General features: G+C 45.2%; 1 protein-coding gene across 5 annotated transcripts in view; it reads right to left on the bottom strand.

The window, feature by feature from the left end:
• Positions 1-26927, bottom strand: part of Sergef (secretion regulating guanine nucleotide exchange factor) — a 212026-nt gene that overhangs the window by 177147 nt on the left and 7952 nt on the right. For 4 of the 5 annotated variants that reach the window (XM_027420537.2, XM_027420535.2, XM_027420540.2 and 1 more), the window contains exons 4-8: positions 26487-26581; positions 20657-20717; positions 15918-16031; positions 13072-13134; positions 8904-9062 (exon numbers count right to left, since the gene is read on the bottom strand). In XM_027420537.2, the coding sequence (XP_027276338.1) occupies positions 8904-9062; positions 13072-13134; positions 15918-16031; positions 20657-20717; positions 26487-26581 (492 nt within the window). The remainder of the gene's footprint in view (positions 1-8903; positions 9063-13071; positions 13135-15917; positions 16032-20656; positions 20718-26486; positions 26582-26927) is intronic. The other variant, XM_027420538.2, reaches the window with a different exon arrangement.

The raw sequence follows: 26927 nt of genomic DNA on the forward strand, positions 1-26927 counted from the left end.
AGGGGACTTGGCCATAAGGGGACTTGGCATTTCCTCTGCCATGTCAGGGGAAATGGCCGCCTACCAGCCAGGGAAGCAGACTCAAAGAGGAGTCTACCAGCACTTTGATAAAACTTTCGAGACTCTGGACTATGGGAAGTAAGTTGTTACTTCTAAGCCATCCAGTCACCTAAACGGAGACAACCACTTGCTACACACCCATGAGGTCACAGTGAGGGGAAATAAACATGACATGAAACGAGATCAAACAGCGGGACTCTTGGGTCCCATTTGTTTCTTAAGTAAATAATGGTATTGTAGAAAAGCCACTCAAACCCACTAAGCCCTGGACTGCATCTGGAGTGCAGGGCAAGGATCCTCGCTCAGGACACTATGAGAAATCTGCAAGTGGCAAACCAGAACTGGGCAGAGTACTGGTGTATGAAGGGTGCCTGGCAAACACTGGTCCCCTGTGCCAGTCTCACCCTCTGTAGCATGTCTCCAGCAAGGCCTTGCATCCAGCTCTCTCTAGGTACTGGGGGCTGAAGGATAGCCCTAAAGTTCGTTCACAACATAGCCTGCTGGGAGGAGAACTAATGAGGAAGGGACTGGTCAGAATAGAGAAGTCTTGCCCTTGCTGTGGGTAGGAGAATGGGAATCAAGAGAGCCTAAGAAATCTGAATCTATACTGCCCCACCCCGTCTCTGGCTCAGACCCCAATCTCCAGATCTCCTACAGAGCAGCCAGCTAAAGAGACCACTCCAACCTCAGTTCCTTTCATAAGCAAAGATTAGCCAGGACTTGAGGTCCCATCAGCTCTGACCTTGCTAAATTCTGACTCTGAACACTGTCCCCACCTCCCTTGCATCCAAGGCAGTCCGCCTGCCCACTGCTGCCATCTGGTGGCCTGCAAGGCCCTGCGGCCCTTGGATGAATGTACCTACTTGGTTCAGCTTCAGGTGGACACACCCTGCACTGTTCCAGGCCACAGATCAATGGGTATCCCTTGCCAAACACAAAAACAAAACCCAGCCAGGTTTTCACTGCTAGCAGACATGATACAGCTGCAGCTGGGACGCTGATCTTTCTGAGGAGAGAGGAAGTGGCCTGCCCAAGGTTGCCTAGCTGCTGGCTCCCAGGACAGTACCCGACTCCACTTCACCACAATGTTTAGGGTGAGTGGGAATTTGCAAATCAAAACTAAAGTTAGCCCAGGGCTGAGAAAACAAAGCCTTTGGAAGGTGGGAAACAAACCGTCAGGACTCTTTGCAAACCCAGAAAAATAATAAGAACACAGATAGTTTGGGCACTACCTGAAGAAACTCACTGGAAAAGACTGCCATCCTTGGACCTTGGAAGGAAGATGACAAGAATATCTGCAGGGACTTCCTGGAACAATCCAAGGGCCCCACCACAAGCTGGGTCCTAGGCCAGGTGGGCATCAGGTGGGATGTATGTGTGTATAGTTCCTGCACTCCACCACATATTCCAGACAGGAGTTTCTCTGGTCAGGTTGACATTTGTTGTTCTTCTCTGACTCCAGGCCTCGCTGTGCCTGGTAAGAGCTGTGGCATGGTATGCTGCTGGCTCCCTTGGGTTCACAGGACAGGACATGCTTGCTCATTCTTTATAGGGCCCACTTGTCACTCTGTCTGTAGCCATCTTCTGTGCTTTATAACGCAGGCTTAGAAAAGCGATGTGTGACTTTACATAGCGCACTTGGCTACGCTTACCTCTATCATATCCCATCTACAGTGTATTTACATTGTAGAGTGCTTTCCCAAATCCTTTTCCTTCACCAAGGCTCCTCGAGGGACTGTAATCAAGCAATGCTTCCCTCTAGTGGCTATATGTGGTCTTTACATCCTCACAGCTTGGCAAGCTAGTTAGGATCCCAGTATCCCACTCTGCACTGGCCTTCAGCCAAAGGTACCCAACCCCAAGGAAGACCAAGCCCAGGAACCAGCTCAAGCCCTCTGCTGGATCGGCAGGAGTGAAGAAACTCTGTCTTTAGGAACAAATGTACTTTGGAGCACTGAGACCTTTTATGACTTTCAACTTCTCTCTGCAGATGAGGAAACGAAGGCTCACGGATGTCCAAAAGAGCCCAAGCTGATCAAACTGACTCATGACTGAGCCAAAAATAGAGGCCACTTTTCCCGCCTCCTGCTACAGCCTTGTGCCGCTTTTCCATGTGACCTCTCAACTGAGGACCAGGGGAGAGACTTGTCAAGGACATCCATACTGCACTGTAAGGGAATAGCCCCTCTGGACTGAGGAGTGTGAGCCATTTTCATTTTACTTGGAAACAGTGTTTATGAGGATATAAAGAGATTGGATGACCTGTCCACCCATGTGTGCACTCCCCCTGCCCAACACACACAATAAATCAAGTATAATTAAGTTAAAAAAATCACAATGTCTGCAACTTCTTACCAGCCACATGAAGGGGAGCCAGAGAGATTAAGAGTCTTGCTAGCATAGAAAACAAAATGCATTTTATTCTAGCTCAGGAGAGATAATATGTTGGTATATTTCTTCCTAGTCTCTTTAAAACATTGGTTAAAAATTAAGATCTACAGTATGAGGCTATTGCTCTGACATTAAAGCTCCTTCTAAAATACTTCTCTACATGACAGTGTGATATCCCAGTATACGGCTATGCCATAGGTCTTTTAACCAATCTCCCTTCATTTCATTTGTTTTGTCATTAGCATTAGGCTGCTGTGCATGGCATGATAATCATGCTGATTATTTCCTTAATCCAGTTTTATTTCTCACAGAATACAATTTTGGAGCTCAGATAGCCATAAAGGTAATAGGAAGGACCAGCAAGATAGCTCAGCAGGCAAAGACACCTCAAACCACATCTGACAACCTGAGGTCAATCTCCAGGTCACACAAGGTGGAAGGGGAAAACTGAGTCCCACAAATTATCCTCTGGCCTTTCCACTGATGTTGTGACATGTTCACTGCCTCTGTCCCACAACACATGCAATAAAGTATAGTAAAAAAGGTCCTAATGTCTGAGACTTCCCACTGGCACATGGTAAAAGCGAAGCCACAAGGCTTAAGAGTCTTACCAGAGGAAAGGAAAAATCAAGAGAACAAACTTGTAGACACTCCACCTATTAAAATGGGGCCTTCCCAAAGACCCACCACAACTGCTTGTCCTTCCCTCTGGACATCATCTCTCCTGAAACCCTAGAGCCCCTGGTGTATCAGCCACTCCTCTGACCTCCCACCACACTCTTTATTCTTCTACTAAATATTTAATTTGCTCATCCAACCACAAGCTTCCTGAAGGTAGCCCTGGACTTCAGTGTCCCCTTCACTCAATGTCCCTACAGTCAGTATCTTGTAGACAAATGCTAAAGGAGCAAAGATAACTAAATATCCTTACTGGATGCTTAGGACGGTGGAGTACCATTGGCCAACGACAGACAATGGCTCTGCTTTGAAGAATAAAGGCAACTCAGTTACAGAGTTAGAGCATTCTGAGACATATGGGGACAAAGGGTGTGAGTTCAAGCTTAAGCTCTGTCCATCCACATGAACCAGAGCCATGCAATCAACCAGGGACTCATCTGTGAAGTTAGGATAAGAGCACTCAGCTTGCCAACTTCCTATGGGATGTGTCTGTGAACACGTTACCATGATTTACAGTGATAGCAGCCCATGGAATTGCAGTTGTAATATCAGAGGGGGACATCACTGCCTCTGTGAACCCCAGCATGGCCTCCTACACCTTGTCCTAGGTATGCTTCACACAACATACACACTCAGGGGATGGGCAGACTCATCAGTGGGAAGCAGGGCTTTCTGGAAGTGCAGGTTCCTGTATGCAAGGAACCCAGCTTGGCAAGGCTCCTGAATTTACATCATCCACATCTCACTATCTAAGGAAGAGAATGACAGGGCCAAAGGAGCACTTAACTGAGAGTCATGAGGCGCTGAGTACTGGTCCCACTCTTTCACCCATTTCCTGTGCTCCCCCTTCCTGGTTCCTTGGCCTCCCCATTTCCAAACTGAAGAGGTTAGGCCAAATCATCTCTGCATTCCCATCCCTAGTGGGCATGCTAGGGGTTCCAGGGTAAATGCCAATGGTGTCAGTAATAAACACACGGCCCACTTCTGTCCTCCAGGTTCCATTTCACTCTCAGCTATGGGGTTTTCAAAGTTCTACAGTTCAAGCAAGCATCACAAATTCCAAAACAGCTGCTTTAAATAGACCCATGAGGTCAGAACCTCCCTGAGGTCCACTGAGGTTTCACGACGCATGGCCACAAGAAGGTGTAATGTACACTGTCACCTTATGCTGGAAGGGATCTTGGCCCCAAAACAGAAAAATCAGCATTGGGTATATTTATAAACTCCGTTCAGTGTGAACCAATGTGGGCTTGGATTTCACTGATGCTCAGACATCAAATGCAATCAAGAATTTCTTGATCTGTGATTCCTGAAGAAAAGAGAGTAGCTAAGAGGTGGTCCTGCCCACACATGCTTCCTGTCTTAAGAGAAATAAGGAAAATATCTCAATTAAAAGAATATTACCAAGGGAAGATGGGTAGAGAGATGGTTCAGTGGTTAAGAACACTTGCTGCAGTCAGACAATGATGGTGCACGCCTTTAATCGCAGCACTTGGGAGGCAGAGACAGGAGAATCTCTGTGAGTTTGAGGCCAGGTACATGGTACGTGTGTGTGTGTGTGTGTGTGTGTGTGTGTGTGTGTGTAGGCAAACACCAATGCACATGAAAATTAATAAATCTATAAGAAAACTTCTAAAGAGTATTACTACAACTGGGAAGGTCAGCAAGGAAAGAGATGAGATTTCCCAGGCACCAGAACTGATCTGGGGTTCCAGGGCTCTACCAAGTCTCGTTTCTCTGCTTGATTTTAGTTTTCTCACCTTCCGTGTGAGGAAGATGCGTCCTCCACCTCTGACTCTATACATCCAATACTCCATGTCTTTCTTGGGTAACATAGGAAAGTGATAAATGTCAAAGAACTCTCTGCATTTGGCTTCATGTTCTCAATCCATATCCCTTTGAGACCACAAGGTTACTTTGGGATGCTGCATGGTTCAGGGAAAGCTTCCAGCTTCAGGAAAGCAAAGAACTCAAGACAACTGACCAACCCCACAATAACGTTTGGAACCTATGAAGACCATTCCCTTGAAATTCTAACAAACTGCCAACAGCCAGTACTTGTCATTTGTAAGCACTGATGTCTCCGAACATCTCAGGACAATATAGAATCAACCTGTTACTACCCAGAGGCATTCACAGAGACCTTTGATCATGGAGAAGAAATACAATACGCTAGACCAGGGAGCTCTGGGGATTTCCAAAATGGCAGAGAAAGCTGATACGTAGTGGGTGGGGATGTGGGTCCAGTCTTGTGCTTTACCACATCACTTCATTTAATCCTCATGCCAGGTTGGCAATTTCCCCTCCCTATTCTTCTAATGTGGCTTGTTCATTTGTACATGTATCAGCTAATGACCTAATAAATGACAAGTACTAGGCTAACAATTGAAGAGACAATGGCAAGCCAAAGTAAGAACATCACCTGCTCTCATGGAGCTTATTAGTCTCATGGGAGAAGGAATTAGTCAAAGAATTGATAGCTCACTTGGTAGACGACCTGCCTAGCATTCGTGAAGCTGTGTATTCAATTCCCAGCACCCTGTAAGCTGGGAGCGATGGTGTGCATGTAATCTCAGCACTTAGGAGAAGGCAAGAGGATCACAAGTTCAAGGTCAGGTGACCCTGTCACATAAATAAACAGATAAAACAAAGTGAGGGTCACAGTGCCATGAGGACAAAAGTACCAAGGCAACCATGGTAGTGACCCATAGGAAGGGAGAAGCAGGGAACAGGGTCGAGTCATGCATAAACCTAAGTCCATCAGACTTCAAAGCCATGCTTTTATGTCTCTTACCATTTACTCATTCACTAGGTAATTAGCTTCTGAACATCTACTGCACGTGGGTGAAAGACTTTGGGGAGCACAACCTATCAGGAGTAGCACAGTCCTGTCCAGCCAAGGAGCCCTTAGTACAGAAGACAGCATGTTTCTATCTTGCCACACAGACCCTTATAAAACAGAAGCTCTTCTAGAAACAAGACCAAAGAGTGAATCAGCTTACATATCCCAACCTCAGGTGAGCAGCCACTAGTGTAGACGTTTTACAGTTAACTGAGATCATTCACAGATTCGTTTGTATCGACCACACAATCACACTACGTGGCAGACAGGAAGGTTTACTACCCCACTTGAGAGCTGAGCAACTAGGACGTGTGAAATAGCAGAGACAAGGTCACCGAATGAAGAAAACACCCAACTCTGTGACCCAGCTTTGCAACACATCTCCAGTCAGGAAACTGGACATCTCTGTGAGACACCGAGCCTCGATAAAGTCACTCAAGAGTCCCATGAAGTTCCTGAGAACAATAATGGGGACATTAAACCGCTCAGGAAAGGGTTCTAGAATGCAGCTTCTCCAGTCTGAGACACAGGTACCCTTGCCAACTCTCCCAGATTAGAACAGGTCCTCCTGGCCTCTTTCCAAGTACCTCTGACTAACACAGAAAAGTATTTTTCCACTGCAAACTTGCAGGCAGGCAACAGACTCCTGAGAGAGGAGGGCAGAAAGTGCATCCCCACTCCTGCACAGACCATCTGGGAAGTTATTCTGGTGCCATCCAAACTGCCCTGACTACACACCTGCCAATGGGGATGTCAGTCCCAGGCAGTGAGTCTCCACCTTGACAATGCAGGCACCTGAACTGCATACCTTTCTTGTACCAAGTGGGGGGGCACCTTGGCATCTTGGAAAGTTAGAATACTTAGCTGCATCTCTGACCTCCACCCACTGGATGTCAGGGACAACGCCAGCTGTCACAGCCAGTAATGTCTCCAACCTTTGCAAATGTCCACTGCCTGCACCTTCTGGGGAAGCTTCAATCTTGAGACTATGGAGAATAAAGGCAAAGTGCCCTGTTATCCTCCATGTCTCTGGGGATGGATGGTCACTGTGCACACAACAGTAACACCAACAAATTCCTCCACATAAGCAGCGGAGTGCTGCTGTACTGGAGCTTCAGGAACAGAGTCAAACAACTCCATGTTGCTTTTGACCCCCGCAAGGAAAACTCATTCCTGTTACTGTGAGCAGCTGAATCTGATCAAATGGAAGCTCTGGATGCTTCTTCTCAATGACATTGGGCCGGGGCAAGGGCTGTCATGGCTACTACAAGGAGAGTGGTGAATCAGGAGCATTCCATTCACCCCTAATTCAGTATAACACCCAGATATCCAAACACCCCAGCTCTTAACCATTCTTGACCTGGGAGAAAGGGGAACAGAGCGAGGTACATATATAAGCAAGCTGAAATAGCAACTTAATTAAACAGCTGAAGCATTACCAACAAAATCATGCTCTCAAGAGGAGGTGGAAACATAAAGCTGAGTTCCCAAGCAGCTGGAGTGACTCAGCACCAGCAAGAATGCAGCTGCCAACCTCCAACCCCAGGGCTGGGCCCCTGGCCTGACATGAGGTCCACTCCACTCCAGTGATTCAAAGAAGCACCACTTCTGTCTCTCAGTCAGCCACTTAACCAGGTACAGGAATTACCCACAGACTCACTCCTGTGTGGTGGCAAGCAGCTTTGCTGCACTGCAGTGTGAAGACTACCCATGAGCCGCTTACCTGTTAACACCTAATCACTCAGCTTGCCGCTGCTCACTGTCTTGTGTCCTTGGCTTTGTGCTTCTATGTCTCATGCTGGAATGATGCTGAATTCTGATATGGGTCTGCCGCTCCTAATGGGCTCCTTAAGGGCACATAAACTGACATTTATGGGTGGATAGATGGATGATGGGCAGACAGGTGGATGAACAGATGAAGTTTTCTGTCCCTATGTTCAAGCAACCTGAAGCTCTTTGAAGAAAGAAATAACTTTCTTCTCCTCCAAACAGACAACACACCTTCCTGGGAGCATCCTTTGACCTGGCAACATGGAGGTTACTCTGTGTCATCCTTAGCCAGGCCACCATTTCAAAATGGCAGCAATACTCTGGAAAGGTCAATTAAAAGCATCACAGACATGGAAAAGTACAATGCACACAGCATGTGTGACTTACCAAGGAGAGCTGAAGCTACAGGAAAACCTATGAGAGCTGGAAACTTCTGGAAAAGCAGTCAACAGGTATTTGGGAGCCTGAGATGGAGCTAGCAAGACCAGAGAACTTCTGAGAACCCCTAAGGTTCAGAAGGTCTTGACACGATATCAACCTGTCTGAGAAACTGTAAATCAGCAGGGACTCCTAGACAGCAGGAGTGAGAGGCCATGGAAAACCAAAATCCAAGAAGAAAGGAATATGATGACCAAAAAAGACCTGACCTAAGGGAAGGATGAAAACCAATGAAGACTCAAGGAAAGGTGAAGATGACCAGCATTGCCAGGCATGTGGTGGCTCTGAGGAACACTAGGGCTCAATCAGTGCACATAGTGCCTCAGAGTCAAGAGTGTCACACTGGCTATACAACTCAATTTGAAATTTACCAATATGTTCTGATGCTGTTTTAACTCAGATCAGGTGGAAATAAAAATAAAGCCATCTCTTCAACCATGACAGGCAAGGACTCACCAGTACCTGGACCAACCTCTGGGTCGTGTTGGCTGTCATGGATGCACTCTCAAAACCTCAAGGACTCTTAACAGCAGAATGGCCTCACCAGTCCAGCCTTGTATGTGTAATGCTGACAAGAAGAGCCACATCTGGCTGATGACAGGAGGTACCAGGCCTTTCACTTTTCAGTACTTAAAGTCCTTCCATCACCATCCTTAACTCCAAGTAGTAAAGAGTGTCTGGACAACTGTTCTTACCAACCCCAAATTTTCTGCTGCACCCTCACCTGTCTGAGCAACCAGATGTGTCCATCCACTCCACACAGCAGTGACCTTTTCATCCTGAAAGCAGCGGGCATCTATTCTCTGGGGCAGAAGGAGGAACGCAGCCAGGGAAGCCAGTTGCCCATGCTTGTTCCGGCCCCAGACATACAGCTCTCCTGTATCTGAAACAGAGGGGAATAGGAGGTAAGGAACATGACCCAGAAGGGTGGGGACTAATCTGAAAAAGAAATGGCTAAAAAAGGAATTGTTTCCTACTTATACTACATGATTTAGTGGAGCCATACACAATATGAAATTTGTGTAGAACATAATCAAATATAAAACTTACAAAATTCTGTACATAAGCAAGGCCTAGTATATATAAGACATATTTCTCTCTCTCTACATATATACATACACACACACACACACACACACATATTTGTGTGTGTGTGTGTGTGTGTGTATGTACTCATTCATGGGGGGGGGTGGTATATGCAAGGGGTAGTTACATATACCCATGAGCAGACAGCCTGAAAGAGAACATCAGGTGTCCTGCTCTATTGTTTTCTACCTTATTCCTTTGAGGCGGTCTCTCACTGAAGCTGGAGTTGGCTGTTTGCCAGGAAGACACAGCAATCCCCAAGTCTCCACTCCACACATGATGGGGTTATAGGTGTAGACATAACAGTTTTTTTATGTGGATGCTGAGATTCAAATTGAGCTCCTCAAGCTTGCACAGCAAATGCTCTTACTCACTAAGCCATCTAACCAGCCCATTTTCTGCATTTTTTTATATAAACCTATATTACCTTTTGTTAAGAAGGAAACACTTAAGCTTTTAAGATAACAGGTTAGAAGATACACTACTTGGCAGCTGGGGATGTGGCTCAGTTGGCAGTGTTTGCCTAGTATACACAATCCCCAGCACTGCATAAACTGGGTGTGGTTGCGCACACTTATAATCCCAGAAGTCCAGAAGTAGAAGCAGAAGGGTTAGGAGTTTAAGGTCATCCTTGGCTACATAGTTAGCTCAAGGCCAGCCTGGACTATAGGAGACACTGCCAAAATATCCTATGCTTTCTAAGCTTAAACCTTGTAAAAATGAAACTACTGCACTGTACTTGCTGTCCACCAGAAAAGAATGAGCTACCAATGCCCATCTGTGTAGGTCCTGAGCTCATCTGGGCCTCACTGTAATCCCGTGATAGAGGCAGAAGTGACTGGCATGGTGATGTAACAGGAGGAGGAAGCCAATGTAGAGTCAAGTGACTCTGGCTGCTATTCCTGGATCTGCTAACTAGCTATTGACCTTGGACAAATCACTTCCTCTCTAAGCTGTGCTTTCACCAGCTGAATATGAAAGGGAGGGCTGCTGGCCTAAAAGGGTAGAAGATACAACTAACATCACTGCTGACCAGAGCAACTGGTGGGTGACCGTGGCAACCAAAGAGCACATGTCTGTCTAAAGGTTGCTCAAGTTCAAAGGTAATTTTTAGATGAAAGCCAAACAAAATGAAGCCAAGGCTGTAATTCAGCCTGGGAGATAAAATTGTGAAGCTCTTAGAGTCCTCTGTGAGCTTCCCCAGTCCTGGCAGTGTGACAATCTACACATGCACTTAACAACAGCACTAGCTGCAAACACAAGTGTGGCTGGCCCAGATGAAAATACTCAACAGACTGCAGAGATACCACAAAAAAAAAGCTTACTTCTTTAATAATGTTCCTATTATATTAAGTAGTATTTTGGATATTCTAAGGAAAGTGTATTAATAAGATTAATTTACCTATGTCTTTTTTTTTTTTGAATATGGCTCATAGCACTGTCCCAAAAGATAACTTAATCAAGGCTGAGAAATGTTAAATGACTCTTTAAATTCACTTGGCTAACAAGCACTCTCAGCCCATGAAAGGATGAGGAGGTGGGCCTGTTTCATTTGGTGAGTTCCCTATAGAGTTCACAGCCCTGCTTGCCCAACAATGGTCTCCCCCAAACTGATCAAAGGCCAAGCAGGATCATTACAGTCATAGCTCAGGAGTCTCCAAGTTCCATCTGACACTCACTTGACAGGGGACACAGGACACAGCACACCATGCCACCATTTCCTCACCTCCAAGGTGAGGATGTATGAAGCTTCTATTACATGTGGCCCTGAAACACTGACATCCTACAGATCTATGATGTGTACCGGGCCTTCATTGGAGTACAGAGGTCTAAGAATCCCTTACCCCGCATAACATCAACTCGGTAGTCACTGGAGAGCCACAGAGGCGCCGCAGAGTGGAGCCTATGTGACTCAGAATATCTAAACCATCCTTTTGAAAGGCAGACTGTCTTCCACATGGGGATAGTTACACTGTTGCATCAACAGGCAAAATTAAATTCTGCTGCAATGCCAAATGGTTACGTAATCTACAAGGACAGAGAAGAGGGCTGAAGAACACTGGAACAAAATCCAATGTGTTAACAGCCGGAGCAAGATGAGAAAAGAGGGCTATTAATCTTGACAATTTTTAACTCACTTTTGAAATATCAAAATCCAATTCACTTTGTGACTATACTAAAAATGATTAAATGGACACTTTAAAATGGTGAATATCATATATAAATTATAGTTCCACAAAAAAAAATCCAGTCTGTGTATAAAAAGCACCACAAGAAAAAGTGGCCATGTAGAAAATAATAAATTTAGTAATCATATATTTTGTTCTTTTTAAAAACTTGACATTAGTAGCTAATTCAATAACTTCTAAGTTTGTATACCATCAGTCATCTCAAATCAATTACAAAGAAAATGAAATGAATGTCTCTTTGTCTATTCTTACTCCAACAAGGACACTGTCCCCATCACTGGCGGTGGCACCTGCAATCCTGTGTCTCTAGAGGAGAGGGGGACCAGGCGCTGGGAGTCACTCAGTGCCAGCACTTTCACCAACCACCAAAGTGGAACCAAAGTGAAAGGCAGGCTATGAATCCATGTCTCTTGTCAGCTGGTTAGTTGTTGACTCAATGAACACAAGTTAGTTTATTGGCAGCTCAGAATTTGTTAAGTATTTAAACTTTCACAGAATTTCTCTGGTATTTTGTAAACACCAACAGTTAGTTGTCAGCTCAGTTTGGCCATGTGAGTTTGGAGGCTGTGAGTTTACAGACATGTTTATACATGTGAATTTCCACATAAAACACTGGACGTACCAGTGTGAGAGTCACCACTTACTGCTTAAAAATGGAAGACATTCAACTCTGTGTGAAAGGGTTAACAAAGAGAAGTCCCTCAGAGGTACAGGGTGCAGTCTACCTTGCCCTAGCAGGAGAATCCAGTCAAAGGAAAGGGAAGACCCTCCTGCATGAGAAAATGATGCATGGCTTCCTGAAGAATTCCACTGGATTACTTATATTGCATTAGGTTGGCACTGATGGAGAGTCAGAAAACTACAATGTAAAAGCTGAGCATGGTGGAGCATGCCTGTAATCCTAGAAGAACTTGGGAGATGAAAGTAAAGAATGAGGAATTCAAAGGCCAGCTGTGTGTGTGTGTATGTGGTGTGTGTGTGTGTGTGTGTGTGTGTGTGTGTGTGTGTGTGTATTTCCTGTAACCTAGGCAGGAGAGTTTCAGCAGACTTGAAGCCATCTTGGGTTACATAGTGAATTCCAACCCAGACTAGGCTGCAGAGTGAGACTCTGTCTCAAAAGCAAAACAAAAGAGCAGTATGCTATATGGTCAAGTACTTGCTCCCAAACATTTTGGTCAACAATGAGCCACATATACAATGGTACCCACATCACACAGCATAGGTGTGCAGGAGACTGTATGTCCTTGATGCTCAGGCATTGGCACACCCCTATCACCGAGCGATACACAGCTATATATAAATTTACTGTTGATTTCATGACCTGCCCATCACAATTCCCCCAAAAGAAAGATAATCATTTCCACCCTGTATAATTGAGAAAATGTAAGTGCTTTATATGTACTATAAAATTAAGTTCTTACAGCTACCCATAAAGTATTTTGCAAACATGGAGATGGTCTCAAAAAATAAAGTAATTTGCCTAAAATTATAGCAAGAATGGTGCCAAAACTGTCACTCCAAGATTTATACCTTCCTTGACTCTATCTCAGCTTCCCTGCAGACCATGGAATGCAGAGATCTGAATGGCACACCCAGCTCTAAGGATCTGGAACCTACCTGTCAATGAGGCGGAGTGGTCAGATCCCGCAACAACACATACTGCTGTAGAATCCTCTAGGCCTAGAAAAGAAATGTGTTTGTTTTAAGCTATATTTAAGTCAGAACACACTGAATGTGGAGTGGACTCTAGGGCCCAGCATTGCCTGGGGATGGGGAGAAACCCACCCAGTGCAGGCAAGAGTGAGCAACAGGACTGGCAGGATGGTTGGCATGATGAAGGCAGTGATATAACAGGGTTTGAACAAGTCGATGTATTGAGGATAAAGTACCACAGTCCTCACTATCACAGAGAAAAGGTACAGATACAAACAGCAGGAAAGCTGGAGCCTCCATGCGACAATCAACTGGAACTGGACTTATAAGTGTCAATTTACATTTCCAATAGAAACATGCATAGCCATGAGAAAATGTACGTGAAATGTGTGCAGGTGTTTCCCAACTCTGCCTGTTGAGGAAGGCTGAAGGTAAATGAACTCAAACCTTTAGCTCCTATTTAACCACAAGCCAGGCCTCCTCAAAACATACAGCAGAACTCTCTGAACCTGCTTCTGACCTCCAAGTCCAGCACTTTACCTCCCTGGATTACACTGCCTTCACCAACATGGCAGAATCCCAACCATCCTGTCAGGAGTTGGGACAGCCTGTGGTAATTTATGGTCTAATCTACAGGAAAACACAGCTCTAGTCTGCAATTGTTTCTGGAAATTTCTGTTTTACTATCTAACTAAAAGGCATCTTATATCTTCAAGTGATCTGTGAAATAAATAGGATAAAGCAGAAGTTCCCAGCCAAACCCACCAGCAAGGAGACATGGGCCTTAGGGGATATCTAGGTAGTAAAGTACAGATGGCAGAATGCAAAATGGCGAGCTATGAGGACAGAAAACTGATGAGCCATCCAAACCCATCAGAAAACTCCCCAGATAACTCGGCGCTTTCATTCCAGGCAATCCCAAACTGGCTGTTAAGTTCTAGGCCTTTTAGTTACTGGCCCTGTACTAAAATACAGAGAACAACACTCCACTTTTCCCCTTGGCACACGAGAAAAATGGTAACCATTCACGCTTGAGGCAAAACAGTGCTATCCACAAAGAGAAGGCCATGAGGCCCGATGGGTTGTCTTCCCTGAGAGCCATGTCTGAGTCAGACCCTGAGGAAACCCCAAGGCTTTCCCAGACAAACAGGAAGGAAAGGCACTTCCAGCAGAGCTGAGAGTCTATCTGAAGGTACAGGGGCACTAGCAGGTCAGGCAGGGGTGACCATCTTGCTGAGGTAAGGAGAAGGTCTGGGAAGTGAGTTCTATGAGACACACACACACACACACACACACACACACACACACACACACACACACACACACACACACACACACACACACACACACACACTTGCACACAAATCAAGATAATGTGATCTTACAGCCTTTTTGAGGCAGACATGGTACACACTTAGAACCCCAACATTAGGAGGTAGAGCAGGTGAGCCACTCAGGGAGCTCCCAGAATGTTAAAGACCCTGCTTCTAAAAGCCAAGTGGACAGTGCCAGAGGAAAACACAGCCAAGGCTGTCCTCTGGCCTCCACAAATACATGCATACATGTACATGCATAAATGTATACATACATACCCACACAAATCCAGAATGATCCCAGCGTGTGTTTATGCCTCACTTCCACTGCAGTCTCTATTCTGTCCCCATGCCTTCCCAGCATTCTCCAGTCACTTTTATTTGGAGTTCGGAAGGAGTAAGTATTTAGAGGTCTCCTATACAGGATTTTCCTTAAGCCAACCCTCAGTGAACTGGGCCCAAAAGTAAGAGTTATAGAGAAGAGATAGACATAGTACACATGATACACAAAGACAGAAAGGCCTACAGAGAGTGGAGAACAGAGCTGAAGAGGACCTAAGAGCAGAAGACAAAGAAAGGAAAGGAAAGGAAAGGAAAGGAAAGGAAAGGAAAGGAAAGGAAAGGAAAGGAAAGGAAAAGGAAAGGAAAGGAAAGAGGGGCGGCACCTATTGGCCAACTAACCAACAGAAGACCCACCAGCAGACCCACCCACAAGCAGAATGCAAATCACCTACTGTGTTTCCATGTGGAGATACCCCACACTGGTTCTCTACATCCTCACTTATTCCCCCTCCCCTTATAGGAGAGAGAAATGGCATAGGGTGCAGCCCAGGCTTCTCTCTGGAGTGTGACTGCCTGCACTAAGAGGTCATTCCTGTCCCCTTGGCCATGCAGGAAACTCAGCATGGCTGATTCTGTGTAGTCATCCAGTTGCCTGGTGAGTAACTTGCAGACTCACTATATTACTACATCCTGTTTCCAAATTCCTAATAATCTCTTCCAAGTAGATCCATTCTAGAACTTCTTGTTGATCTCCACCTACCTGCTGGGCATCCATCTATCAATCAATAGGTCCCAGACTCTGGTAGCAAAGATGATGACTTTTACTGGGGCCACAAAAGTCACAAAAAGTCTCAACCAACAGACAGAGTTAGAAAGATCAAGAAATACCAAAGACTTAAGGCTAGAAAGATGGCTTGGCAATTAAGAATACTGGCTGGATTTGGATTTGGATTTGGATTTGGTTCTCATTACCTCCAATTCCAGGAAGTGCAATGCCCTCTTCTGGCCTCCCTGGGCACCTGGCATGCAAGTGGTGCACAGAAATGCATGCAGGCAAAACACCCATACAAAACAAAGTGTTTAGAAAAATAGAGAGAGAGAGAGAGAGAGAGAGAGAGAGAGAGAGAGAGAGAGAGACTCCACTCACCCATTTTCTGAAGGTCTATTTACTTCCTCACAAAGTAACCAAAGACTATGAAGAAATGAAGAGCTTACCCATCACTCTGCTTGGTTCCTTGGCTGTCAAAAACAATGGAAGAGTTTGCCCAGCACACAAGCGTCGGCCAGAAGATGCTAAGCCAGTGCCCCACTGGAACACACTGCCACTCACTTCCCAGCAGAGCCAAAAGGAAAAGAGAAAATATATGTCAATATTAGACCAGACTGCTATTCGACCCTCACTGCTGTAGGAAATTCCCAAAACAACCTCAGCCAATGTGAACACTACACAGGGGCTTGGCTGTTTCAAGGGCCTGCAACCCACAAAAGGGATTACTTAGATTATTTTTGGGACAATCTAAGACCATAAGAGAAAATTCCAATGTAGTAAAACTTCCTCTAGAAAGTCCCAGGCACTGCCCCACAGCTAATTCCAGAATGCTGCCTTGCTCGAGGCTAACCTGAAACGAACCATAAAGACCACTGGGTCCACACTTTACATTTACTAGATGAGAAAACCGTGGTCCAGAAGAGAGAGTGTGATTTGGCCAAGGTTTCATGGGGAATCAGTAGTAGAGAAAACACTGGAGTTCAGGTGACACTCAAGGTAGTGCCTTTCTACCCCACCAAGGTGAATTCGGAGAGTCTACTGTCAAATACATGCGTATCTGTGACTACAAGACAGTATGGCAGCCATCATTTCAGAAGAATAGCCGCTTGAACCTATGTGTTTACATCCCAAACCCCATAGAAACGCACAGATAAAATCCTATGCATTTGGCAGACAGATGTGCACAGCATGGATCCACCAGCTAATACCAACATCAAGGTCTGCTCCTCTGGACTATTCTACACTAGCACTCTCAGATTATAACAAGACAAGCCTGCTTTAAGAAGCAGCAGCTAAGACCACTGAGAACAACACTGTACAAAAGAGGCCTGTAATAAACCAGGACAACAACCAGCAGATAAACTCCAAGGGCAAAAGCTTCCCTGCGTACAACAACTGGTTGATATGCCCATGATGTCTCAAATAATGGGTTATTCCCTTTGGAAATTTCCTCAGATACTTCTTTTTATTTTATGAGTGTTTGGCCTTCATGTATAACTGTGTAACACATGTGTACCTGGACCTACAGAGGCCAGAAGGGGATGTCAGTTCCCCTGGAACTGGAGTTACAAACCACTGTGAGACTTCATGAAAGGTCTTCCACAAGAGCAGTCAGTTCTCTTAACCGGTGAGTGGTCCCTCCAGCTCCTCTTTGAAATATTTTTTTTTCCTTTTTGGGCTTTTCGAGACAGGGTTTCTCTGTGGCTTACTAGACTGGAAGTAGCTCTTGTAGACCAGGCTGGTCTCGAACTCACAAAGATCCGCCTGTCTCTGCCTCCTGAGTGTTGGGATCAAAGGCATGTGCCACCATCACCCGCCTTCTCTTTGAAATATTTTATTGTAAAATATGTACAGTGTAAAATGTACCACCTTAACCATTTTAAGTGTCTAACCCAGTGGCACCATATAATCACCAGGGTGTGCAGCCATTATTGTCCTAGCTCCAAAACTGCTTCATCCTGCAGCAGACTATACCCAGTCACTCCTCATCCCTGGTCCCCTGCCCTGGGACTGTCATTCACTATCTCTAGTTTTGACTTCTCATACAAATGGAATGACAGCATCTGTGCTTTCTATGACTGGCTTAAGCCACTCAGCATCATGCTCATCTGTGGAGGAGCCTATCAGTTCTGTACATACTACTCCATGGGTGGGGAGAGGAAGAGCAGGAGTCACACTTGTGTGCACATGTGAGTGCCACATTTTGCTTGCTCATTCATCTGAGGACACCTGAGGAGCTGCTTGTCTCAGCTGTTGTGAATAATGCCAGTTATATCTGGTGTCTTTCATTCTATAGACAGTTGATCTCTTTGCCTCTCCCTCCTTTTCCATTTCATAAAATTTATTTGTCAAGCTGGGCGTGGTGGCACACATCTTTAATGCCAACACTCAGGAGGCATAGGATTCTCGGCACAGGATCTCTGTGAGTTCAAGGCCAGCTTGGTCTACATTGTAAGTTTTAAGCTAGCAAGGGCTATATTGTGAGACTCATCTAAAAAAAAAAAATAGTAGTACAGTTAGTTACATGGCACTTCCATACTGCTTTCCATAGCAACTGAACCATTCTACTTTCTACATGAAGAATTAAAGAGGTGTGGTCGGGAGCAGCCTCAAACTATAACCCTCCCTTCCTACCATATTTAAGACAGAGTCTTTTGTTTGCTGGCTGCATAAACAAGGCTCACTGGCCTGTGAGCTTCTGGGTAGACACACACAACCATGTCTTGCTTTAGAAGGATGCTGAGGATCTGAACTTAGGTCTTTACACTAGTGCAGCAAGCTCTTGGCCCACCGAGCCCTCTCTCTAGCCCCACTGTCCTACTGATTTCTAAGAAGGCAGCCTGTCTATAAATGAGTAGTCACTGACACACAGCTCAGCAGTCACACTCCTTAACCCAGAGAAATGATATCTACATTCATATAAAAACCTGTTCATGGATATTTATAGGTTATCACAAATAGGCCAAAACTAGAAACAAGCCAGACATTTCTCAGTGGGTAACTAGCTAAACAAACTGGCTGTTACAGACTGTACTGTGACCCACCCCACAACATCCAGGAGTGGAATACCTAATTTACAGTGTGGCTTTGTTTAGAAACAGGGCATTACAGAGGTTAGGAAAGGTGAGAGGTACCTATGGGAAACAGGGTTAGTTGAATAGGACCAGCATCTGTATGGGTGAGTCATGAGAGTTCTCTTTGCACAGATGTACAGATGAAAAGCCTGTGAGGACACAGTGAGAGGGGCATCTACAAGCCAAGAAAACAGTGTCACCAGAAACAAATTCTAGTGGCACTCATCCTGGGTTTTATCCTCTAGAACAGTGAGGTAATGAATTTATGTTATTTAAGCCATTTGGGCTGTAGTACTTTGTTACAACAGCTCTAGTAGCCTAATACAGTGCCACATCCATACCATGCTATTCATCACAAAAAGGAGTCAGTTATGGATACACATGGTTAAGAGAGACCCCTAAAGGTCACATACTGAATGGGAGCATCTTAGAGCATTTCAGAGGTGACATTACAGACACAGGAAACAAGAACAGTTGTCCAGGGCTAAAAAAGTGCTGGGAACAGCAGGAAGTGAGTGTGGCCATCAACACCTGCAGGAGTGACCTCATAGTGATGAAATTCCTCTGCATCTTCACTATACCAGCATCAACATCCCAGGTGAGCTACCGCACTGTCAATTCTGCAAGGTGTCACTACTGAGGGAAGTTGGAAAATATTTGTGGGATCTATTTTGTTTTTTAGCAACTTCATGTGGGTCTTTAATTCTCTCAAAACATAAGATTTCACTTTTTAAAAAATTGTATGTGCATGAATGTTTTGTCTGTTCTCCACATGCATGCCTGGTGCCCGTGGAGGCCAGAAAAGAGGGTCAGATCTCCTGGTACTGGAGTTACAGATTATTATGAGCTGTCATGTGGATTCTGGGAACCAAACCTGGATCTTCTGGAAGAGCAGTTGGTGCTCTTAACTGCTGGGTCAATGTCTCACTTTAAGATAAGGTTTAAGCAGCAGTAAGCCTCAGGAGCTGACCAGCACAGAGCTTCACTACCTCCTCCCTGCCTCTCCTTTTCTGTCCTCACCCCCCCACACACACACATCTGGACTCACAACATGGAGAGTTGGCAGCCATAGGAGATGAGCACTGAGGCAGTCCAAGAGGAGCATGTGCAGAAATCCAAAGTGGAAGACACTGAAGGGCTAAGCTTCCCCACGCATCCTTGAGTTTCTAATTCCTCCACTCCCTAACTTCCCTCCTGAGTGCACCCTAGCTTCTCTCTCCCAAGCATCTGTTCCCTCACATAGATATTTATGTGTGCATGTTGGGCAGGTACATGTAAAGGACAGGGTTCAGCCTTGGTGGTGTTCCCACTTTCAACCTTAACTGAGATAAGGTCTCTCATTGGTCTGGAACTTCATCAAGTCAACTAGGCTAGCTTGCCAGCGATGTCCAGGGAAATGCCTGCCTCTTCTCACCTCACCATTTCTGGCATTACTGGTGCACATCATCATGCCCAGCTTTTTACAGAGGTTCCAGAGATTTGAACTCAGAGCCTCATGCTTTCAAGGCAATCATAGTATCTACTGACCCATCTCCCCACCTTAACCCTTGTTTTAAAAGGACCTATCTATGTATCAATTGTTTTCTAAAATTTAGGACCTTCAAACCAGGGCTAGAGTCCTATTTACCTTAATGCCACCTGCCCTCCACCAGCCCCCCCCCCAATACATGCTGCCCACTCATGTACAGAAGGCAGCTCACTTAAAGCTTTTCATTCAACAAACATTAAAAATCCAGCAGGAAGGCAACACAGCTCACTGCAAAGTCTACACTGAAGGTCTCTACTCTGCCTGCCTCACTCACAAGTGCTTCCACAAACTCTTGACAGGGAAGATTTTAACTCACACCACTCCTTGGCTGTGAGGACTAAATGAGAGAATCAAATTATGAAAAACCCAGCAGCATGTCTACAACAAAGAGAGCCAGACAGCTGGTTCACTTCCTTCCTCCCCCTGGCTAAAGGCTCCCCAAGTGACTTCTACTTCATGGTCTCTCCCTTCAGTTGGAGCCACAGCACATCAGGACCCTCACCGACACTCCTTACAAAGTTTTCCTCCTGGAGCTCTATTGCTCAGAATGGGCTCACTTGGGAAATAAAGGCTGTGTGGTCACCTGTAGTGGCTAATGCATGCCTCAGTCCAGCGGCGACACAAACAACTTTCTCTCTCAGGAGCTGTCCAAAGAAAGAACAAGATTCGATCTCAGATCATCCATCTACAAAATCTCGTGTAACTCATGTTCAATCTCAGTGCAGCCTGAAGCACCCCCATCCAATATGCTCACCAAGAAATGCTTCTATACTTATCGATAGATGAAAGTGTGTGTGTTATGTGTTGCATACACATGAGTGTGTGTTGCCTACACATGAGTATGTATGTGTTGCCTATACATGAGTGTATGCGTGTGTTGCACACAAGTGTGTGTGTGTGTGTGTGTGTGTGTGTGTGTGTGTGTGTGTGTGTTGCGTGCACATGAGCATGTGGATACATAAGGAGGCCACAGGAAGACACTGGGTATCCTCTACTATCACCTTACCACTGAAGCAGGTCTCTCACTGACCTGGAAGCTCCCTGTTTCAGCTAGGCTGGGTGGCCATTGGGCTCCTTCAGTGAATGCACAGGCATGCACAGCCATCCCTAGTTTCTTTTTTCCACATTTTCTTTCTGTGTGACTGCTCTTCCTGACCGTATGTATGTGTACCACTGCCCAGTGCCTGTGACAGTCAGAAGAGGATATCAGGTCCCATGGAACTGGAGTTACAGATGGTTGTGAGGACCATGCAGGGGTTGTGAACTTAATCTTAAAGCTGAGACATCTCTCCAGCCCCTGCTGTGATTTTTTTTTTTGCATGAGTTCTGAAGATTCAAACCCAAGCCTTCATGCTTGTCTAACAAGCACTCTTATTATTAAGTCATCTCCCCAGCCCTGAAAAGTAAAATTTAAAAATATCACATCATAGTACCACACTGCACTACCTCTCAAGGGTAAGGGGGTGGGGACCTCCAAAGCCATCCAGTAAACACTTCCCCAAAACAGCCAAATACCATATGGTTACTGCTGCACAGCTCAGCTCTGTGGCATCAAACAGTTACATATGAGAAATCGTGGCTGTGCTCCAATAAGACTTAAATAGCAAGGGCGTTAGTATTCCCTCCTGACCCAGTTCGATCCCTAGGCAAGGTTAGAAGCTCTTCCTTAAATGGTCATTGAACCCCTGCCCAGTACCTGCCTCTAGTAACACAGGAATCGGCACTTCCTAGGCACCTGCTCCACCCCTGCACATACATCTCCATGTATCTCTTTACGGGGAGCCAAACCCAACTGCCTTTAGCTTCTGACAAAGCTTTCCAAATATTTGAAGACAGTTGTCATGTCCTCTCTAGTACATCTTATGGCGGTTTTAAAAATAGGTCCTCAGATTCTTTGATACTACTCCTTCAAGTCACAGAGCTTGATTCCCCTCCCCTGTGTGGGCTGGACTTAGTGACACACTTCTAATGGAAAGAATAAAGGAGCAGAGTGAGTCAGAGGCAGGATGATAAAACACACTGAGGTCTCTTAAGAAAGCCAGCTGTCGGGTCTGAACAGTGTACAGTAAGGGCCACATAGCAAGGAACTATGACTCCCAGCAGAACATCATAAGCCCATGGAGGTGTGTACAGACCTAGCTATGTCTTCACTGCTACTCTGTGAAAGACCAGCTCAGAGGCCCCAGTCCAGACCCTCACAAATGATGGCATAATGCTTGTTTTAGCTAATGTCACTCTACAGTAGGTAACTAATGAACTATTTAGAAACAACCCAGCTGCAACAGCTATCACTGACTTACCCTCCTCTGGATGTGTTCTGGATTCCTCCTCCCTCGATGGCCTCATATATCCCAGGCTGGCGTCAGACTCGCTATGTAGCCAAGGATAACCTTTTACTTCTGATCTTCCTGCCTCTGCCTCCCAAGTGCATGCACTGCCATGTATAGTTTAGGCAGTGCTGGAGATTAAACCTAGGGCTTCCTGCATGCTGAGCTATGTACCTGGCCCTCAGTCACTCTTTTTTCAAGGAACAGGACCATTATACCTAGAGCCTGTGCACACATATAAGAGAATGCATCATACCAGATCAGTCTGACCGGCTTAAGGAGCAAGGCTCTGGTCTCCCTTCCGGAAAATGATCTTCTGACATTGGTGTCCCCAGTCACCTTAGCCTCAAACAAAATAAAATCTGACTGTGAATACAGTTTGAATAGATGGTTCTTTAAACATATCTTCTTTCCTACATTCCTTTTTCTAAAACTAACCAGTGGCCCAGGTCCATCTCTCTACATTCTTATCTTGTGTGCTATTCTACTACCCATGGGTCCCCACTCCATTCTTTTACACCTGCTTTTCCCCATATTCCAGCCTGACTACCTGCTGACAGCATCCCAAGTGCCTGTCTTATCTATGCTTCCATAGAGACTTCTACACTGTTCCTCTGGCTTAGAATGTTCTTCGGCACCTGTTTTACATCCTGTTATCCCAAGCCAGGGAAAGCGCTACTCAATTCTAAGACTTAGGTAAACTTCCCACTAGGTAAGAGTCCAATCCTCCTTTCTTGGGACTATATGAGCATCTAGCATGACTCTAGCATGACAATGACACTGCACGTATTCATCATGTGCCACTAAATCATAAATCTCTCAGGTGCTAAGACAGGTCTTAACCACCAATGTCCTCACTACCTAAATCCAGTGCCCATACTTGGCAGGTGCCATCCACAGACGACGAGTCTCCATCAGTTCTCACTCTGGTATATCCCTCCCATTGCCACATGCCCATCAAAATGTTCTTAGTTACTGGCTGTCATCCAGCATATTTTAACCATTGTCCCTTCCTGTCTTCTTTAATTATATCAACTTTAATTAAGCTAGATTAATTATAACATATGTAGGTTCTTACAAGGTCACCTATCTGCTCCTGGGAGTTGGGCCCAGAACTCTGTAGAACTAGACTTGTGTGTAGGCCTTGGGAACCATTATCCCCAAATAACAGGGTAGCAACCGAAATCCCCAAGATGACAGAAGCAGACCTGCACTCTGCAATGAAACTGCATCTCCCACTCCTAATCTGAGTTTAGGGATTAGGTGGCAGTGGGAAGTTGAGAGTCAGATGGAACTTGAGGTGGTGAAACTCATTCTTGATTTCAGTGTATTTCCTGAATGTTTTCCTATTCCCATCAGGGCCATTTGCAATATTATGCTTTTCATTTTTTTATTCCCTCTTGAAACAAACTAGGATCATATAGGAAAAGGGAACCACCGTTGACAGAGTGCCTTCGTAAGACAGGCCTGTAGGCAAATCTGTGGGCCAGTTTCTGGATTGACGACCAATGGCAGGAGGACCCAGCCAACTGTGAGTAGCACTACTCCTGGGAGGAAAAAGAAAGGCAACTGAACATGAAGCTGAATGCAAGCCCATGAGCAGGGTTCCTCCAGCTTTCAAGGCTTCAGCTCCTGCCACCAGGTTCATGCTGTAAGTTTTTACCTTAACTTCTATCAATAAAGGGTGATGGAGTGTGACCTGAGAGTTGTAAAATGAAATAAGTCCTTTCCTCCTTAAGTTGTGTTTGATCATGATGTTAATCACAACAATAGAAAGCAAAGTAAAACACACATAAACTTCACAACTCTGTAATATGGGATGTCACGAAAAGAGCTCTAAACAAAATCCAAATGTCTAGGCCCTGCACCTCTCCTGGGCAAAACAATAGAGCTGGCCCTGGTGGTGTGGGTGCTGGTGAGCCGGCCCCAAGGACATGAGAGCAGAACTGGCCCTGTCCCGGCTCCTGGCCGCATGCTGCAGTGGGTGAGCTAACAGAGCAGGGCTGGAGAGCTCAGCCTGGTGGTGTTGATGGGGGAAAGCTGTAGGGCTGACCAACCCAGCTACCATCTACGCCCAGAACCAGAACTATGAGTTATGCCACCCCAATCCACCTCATCTAGGAACTGCTGGAGCATGTGAAGGGACCTCTATGATATGGGGCAACAACAGGATATCCAAGAGGAGCCCCAGTGAGAGCCCATTACCAGTGATGTAGTAGAAGCCAGAGGCCTCGAACCAGACCAATGACTCATTGCAATGAACACTTACAAGTAAAGATGTCCAAACTAAAGAGTATGTTTGTATGTTTTTTGGTTTTGATTTTATTTTGGGGGGTTTTTTATTTTCTTTTAAATTTTGTGTTATTTTGTGGGGGAGGTTGCAAGGGCAGAGGGTGGATATAAAAGGACAAGGAGATGAATGGGATCTGGATGCATGATGTGAAATCCACAGAGTCAATTAAAAAAGTCTAAAAAAGGCACAGGTGCTGCTTCCCACCCACTCTCTACCATAGTCACTGCTACATGCAGACACTGAACACCGGCATGTGATTAGCTTCAAGGACTAAGTAAAACATGCACAGCCTTCAGAACCTCAGTACAAAAGAAAGGTCACAAACGTTACATCTATGTTTATACAAACAACAAGTTCAAGTTCAGCTCCAGTTATATAACATATTTGAGGAAGCCTGGGCTACATGAGACTCTATACTTTAAAAATAAAGGGGCTGGAGAGATGGCTCAGAGGTTAAAAGCACTGGCTGCTCTTCAAGAGGACCTGGGTTCAATTCCCAGAACCCACATGGCAGCGCACAACTGTCTGTAACTCCAGTTCCAGTATCTAATACCTTGTTCTGGCCTTCACAGTACACACACACATACACACACACATGCAAAATATACTTATAAATAAAATAAGAATAATAAATCTTTTTAAAATGTCATTAAAATCACATATATAGTAGTATATAATTAATACATGTTTGTGTATATACATATATACATACTACATGTTGCACACATAAAACTTGAAAGTAGTACATGAAGAGACACACAAAACAAACAAATGTTGTACAATTACATTCGTATGAAATGGCTAGAACACATAAATCCAGAGTGAAGGTACACTAGCAGCTACCAGGCTGGAGGAGGGGAAGACAGGAAGCCACTACTATTGAGTGTAGAGTTCCTTTTGCCATGATGCAAATGTTCAAGAATTCAATAATGACAATGGCGGCTACCCCTGAGAAGATATTGAAAAACACTGAAGTATATATTTCAAAGGGGTAAATTCAATAGTATCTGAACCATATCTCAATAAAGTTATTAAAAATTAATTTCAGCTTGTTTTTAAATGGGGCATTTAGAAAGTTCTCAATCATATGATATTTCTGCAGGATAGCACTGACTACCATTTGCTGCATGTACTGTCGTGTGTGTGTGTGTGTATGTGTGTGTGTGTGTGTGTGTGTGTGTGTGTGCATATGTCTGTGAATGCAGGCATACACCATCACATTCAAGAGGAGGTCAGAGGGCATCTTCAGGGCTGCTCTACCCTTCCACTTTGCTGCTTACCACTTCATAGGCCAGGGTAGCTGGCCTGGGAGCTCCTAGGCAGTCTCCTGTCTTAGCTCCCCATCTTCCCACTGGAGCACCAAGATTACAGACTTGTGCTACTGCACCCAGCTGTAAATGGATTCTCGTGACCCACACTCAAGTCTTCATGATTGCACAGCAAGTGCTCCACTCACTAAGCCATCTTCCCAGACCCCGAACTTAGTGTCTTGAGGCAAATCACATCTATTTGGACCTATTTGTAACACAGTTCTCATTATTAGCAATGTGCATATGAGATGCATTTCTAGCTGTCCTAGTTTATAAAATCTTATAACATGCATGAAGACAAACAGATTTTCCGCCAGCATTAATCCCCTCAAACTGATTTTTAGCAGAAGAACTTATTTTCAACTCAAGTTCTACCACTCCCTGGGTTTTCAAGGGCCTACCTAGTCTTTCATTATGGGTGAGGATAAATGGAACAGTCTAGAAACAGGAAGATAGAATAAGCTAAACCTGGGATGTCCTCACCTCAACAGCCTGGGGGACCACACATCTGCGAGGGCCGTGCGGCACACCTAACTGGCCAAAGGCATTGGATCCACATGACAGAACTTGACCTATTTCTGCAAAATATAAGTATTCAGATTACAAATCTAAGAAGCGAGACACCTGTGACTAACAGGGAAATAGGGATGAGAGGAGGCAACAGGGGTTCTATGCCTCAAAGCCTCCTGGCCACTCCCCTTCTTTTATTCCTCACACTAAAGATTATCTGCCATTCTGCATCCTTAATGATGACCTGTGCAGAACACTTAGCTCAGGGCCTAGTATTGGAGTGTGAAAATACTCCTACTTCATGTTTCTACCTCACTTCCCTGTCTCCATTCGACAAATTCCGTGCAGTGTGGCCTTTATCCTCCCTGCCTGTGCCCATACACTCACCTGAAGAGTCTAGGGAAAAGGACAAGA

This window comes from Cricetulus griseus, chromosome 6, assembly GCF_003668045.3.
Source record: "Cricetulus griseus strain 17A/GY chromosome 6, alternate assembly CriGri-PICRH-1.0, whole genome shotgun sequence".
In the NCBI taxonomy this organism is placed as follows: Eukaryota; Metazoa; Chordata; class Mammalia; order Rodentia; family Cricetidae; genus Cricetulus; species Cricetulus griseus.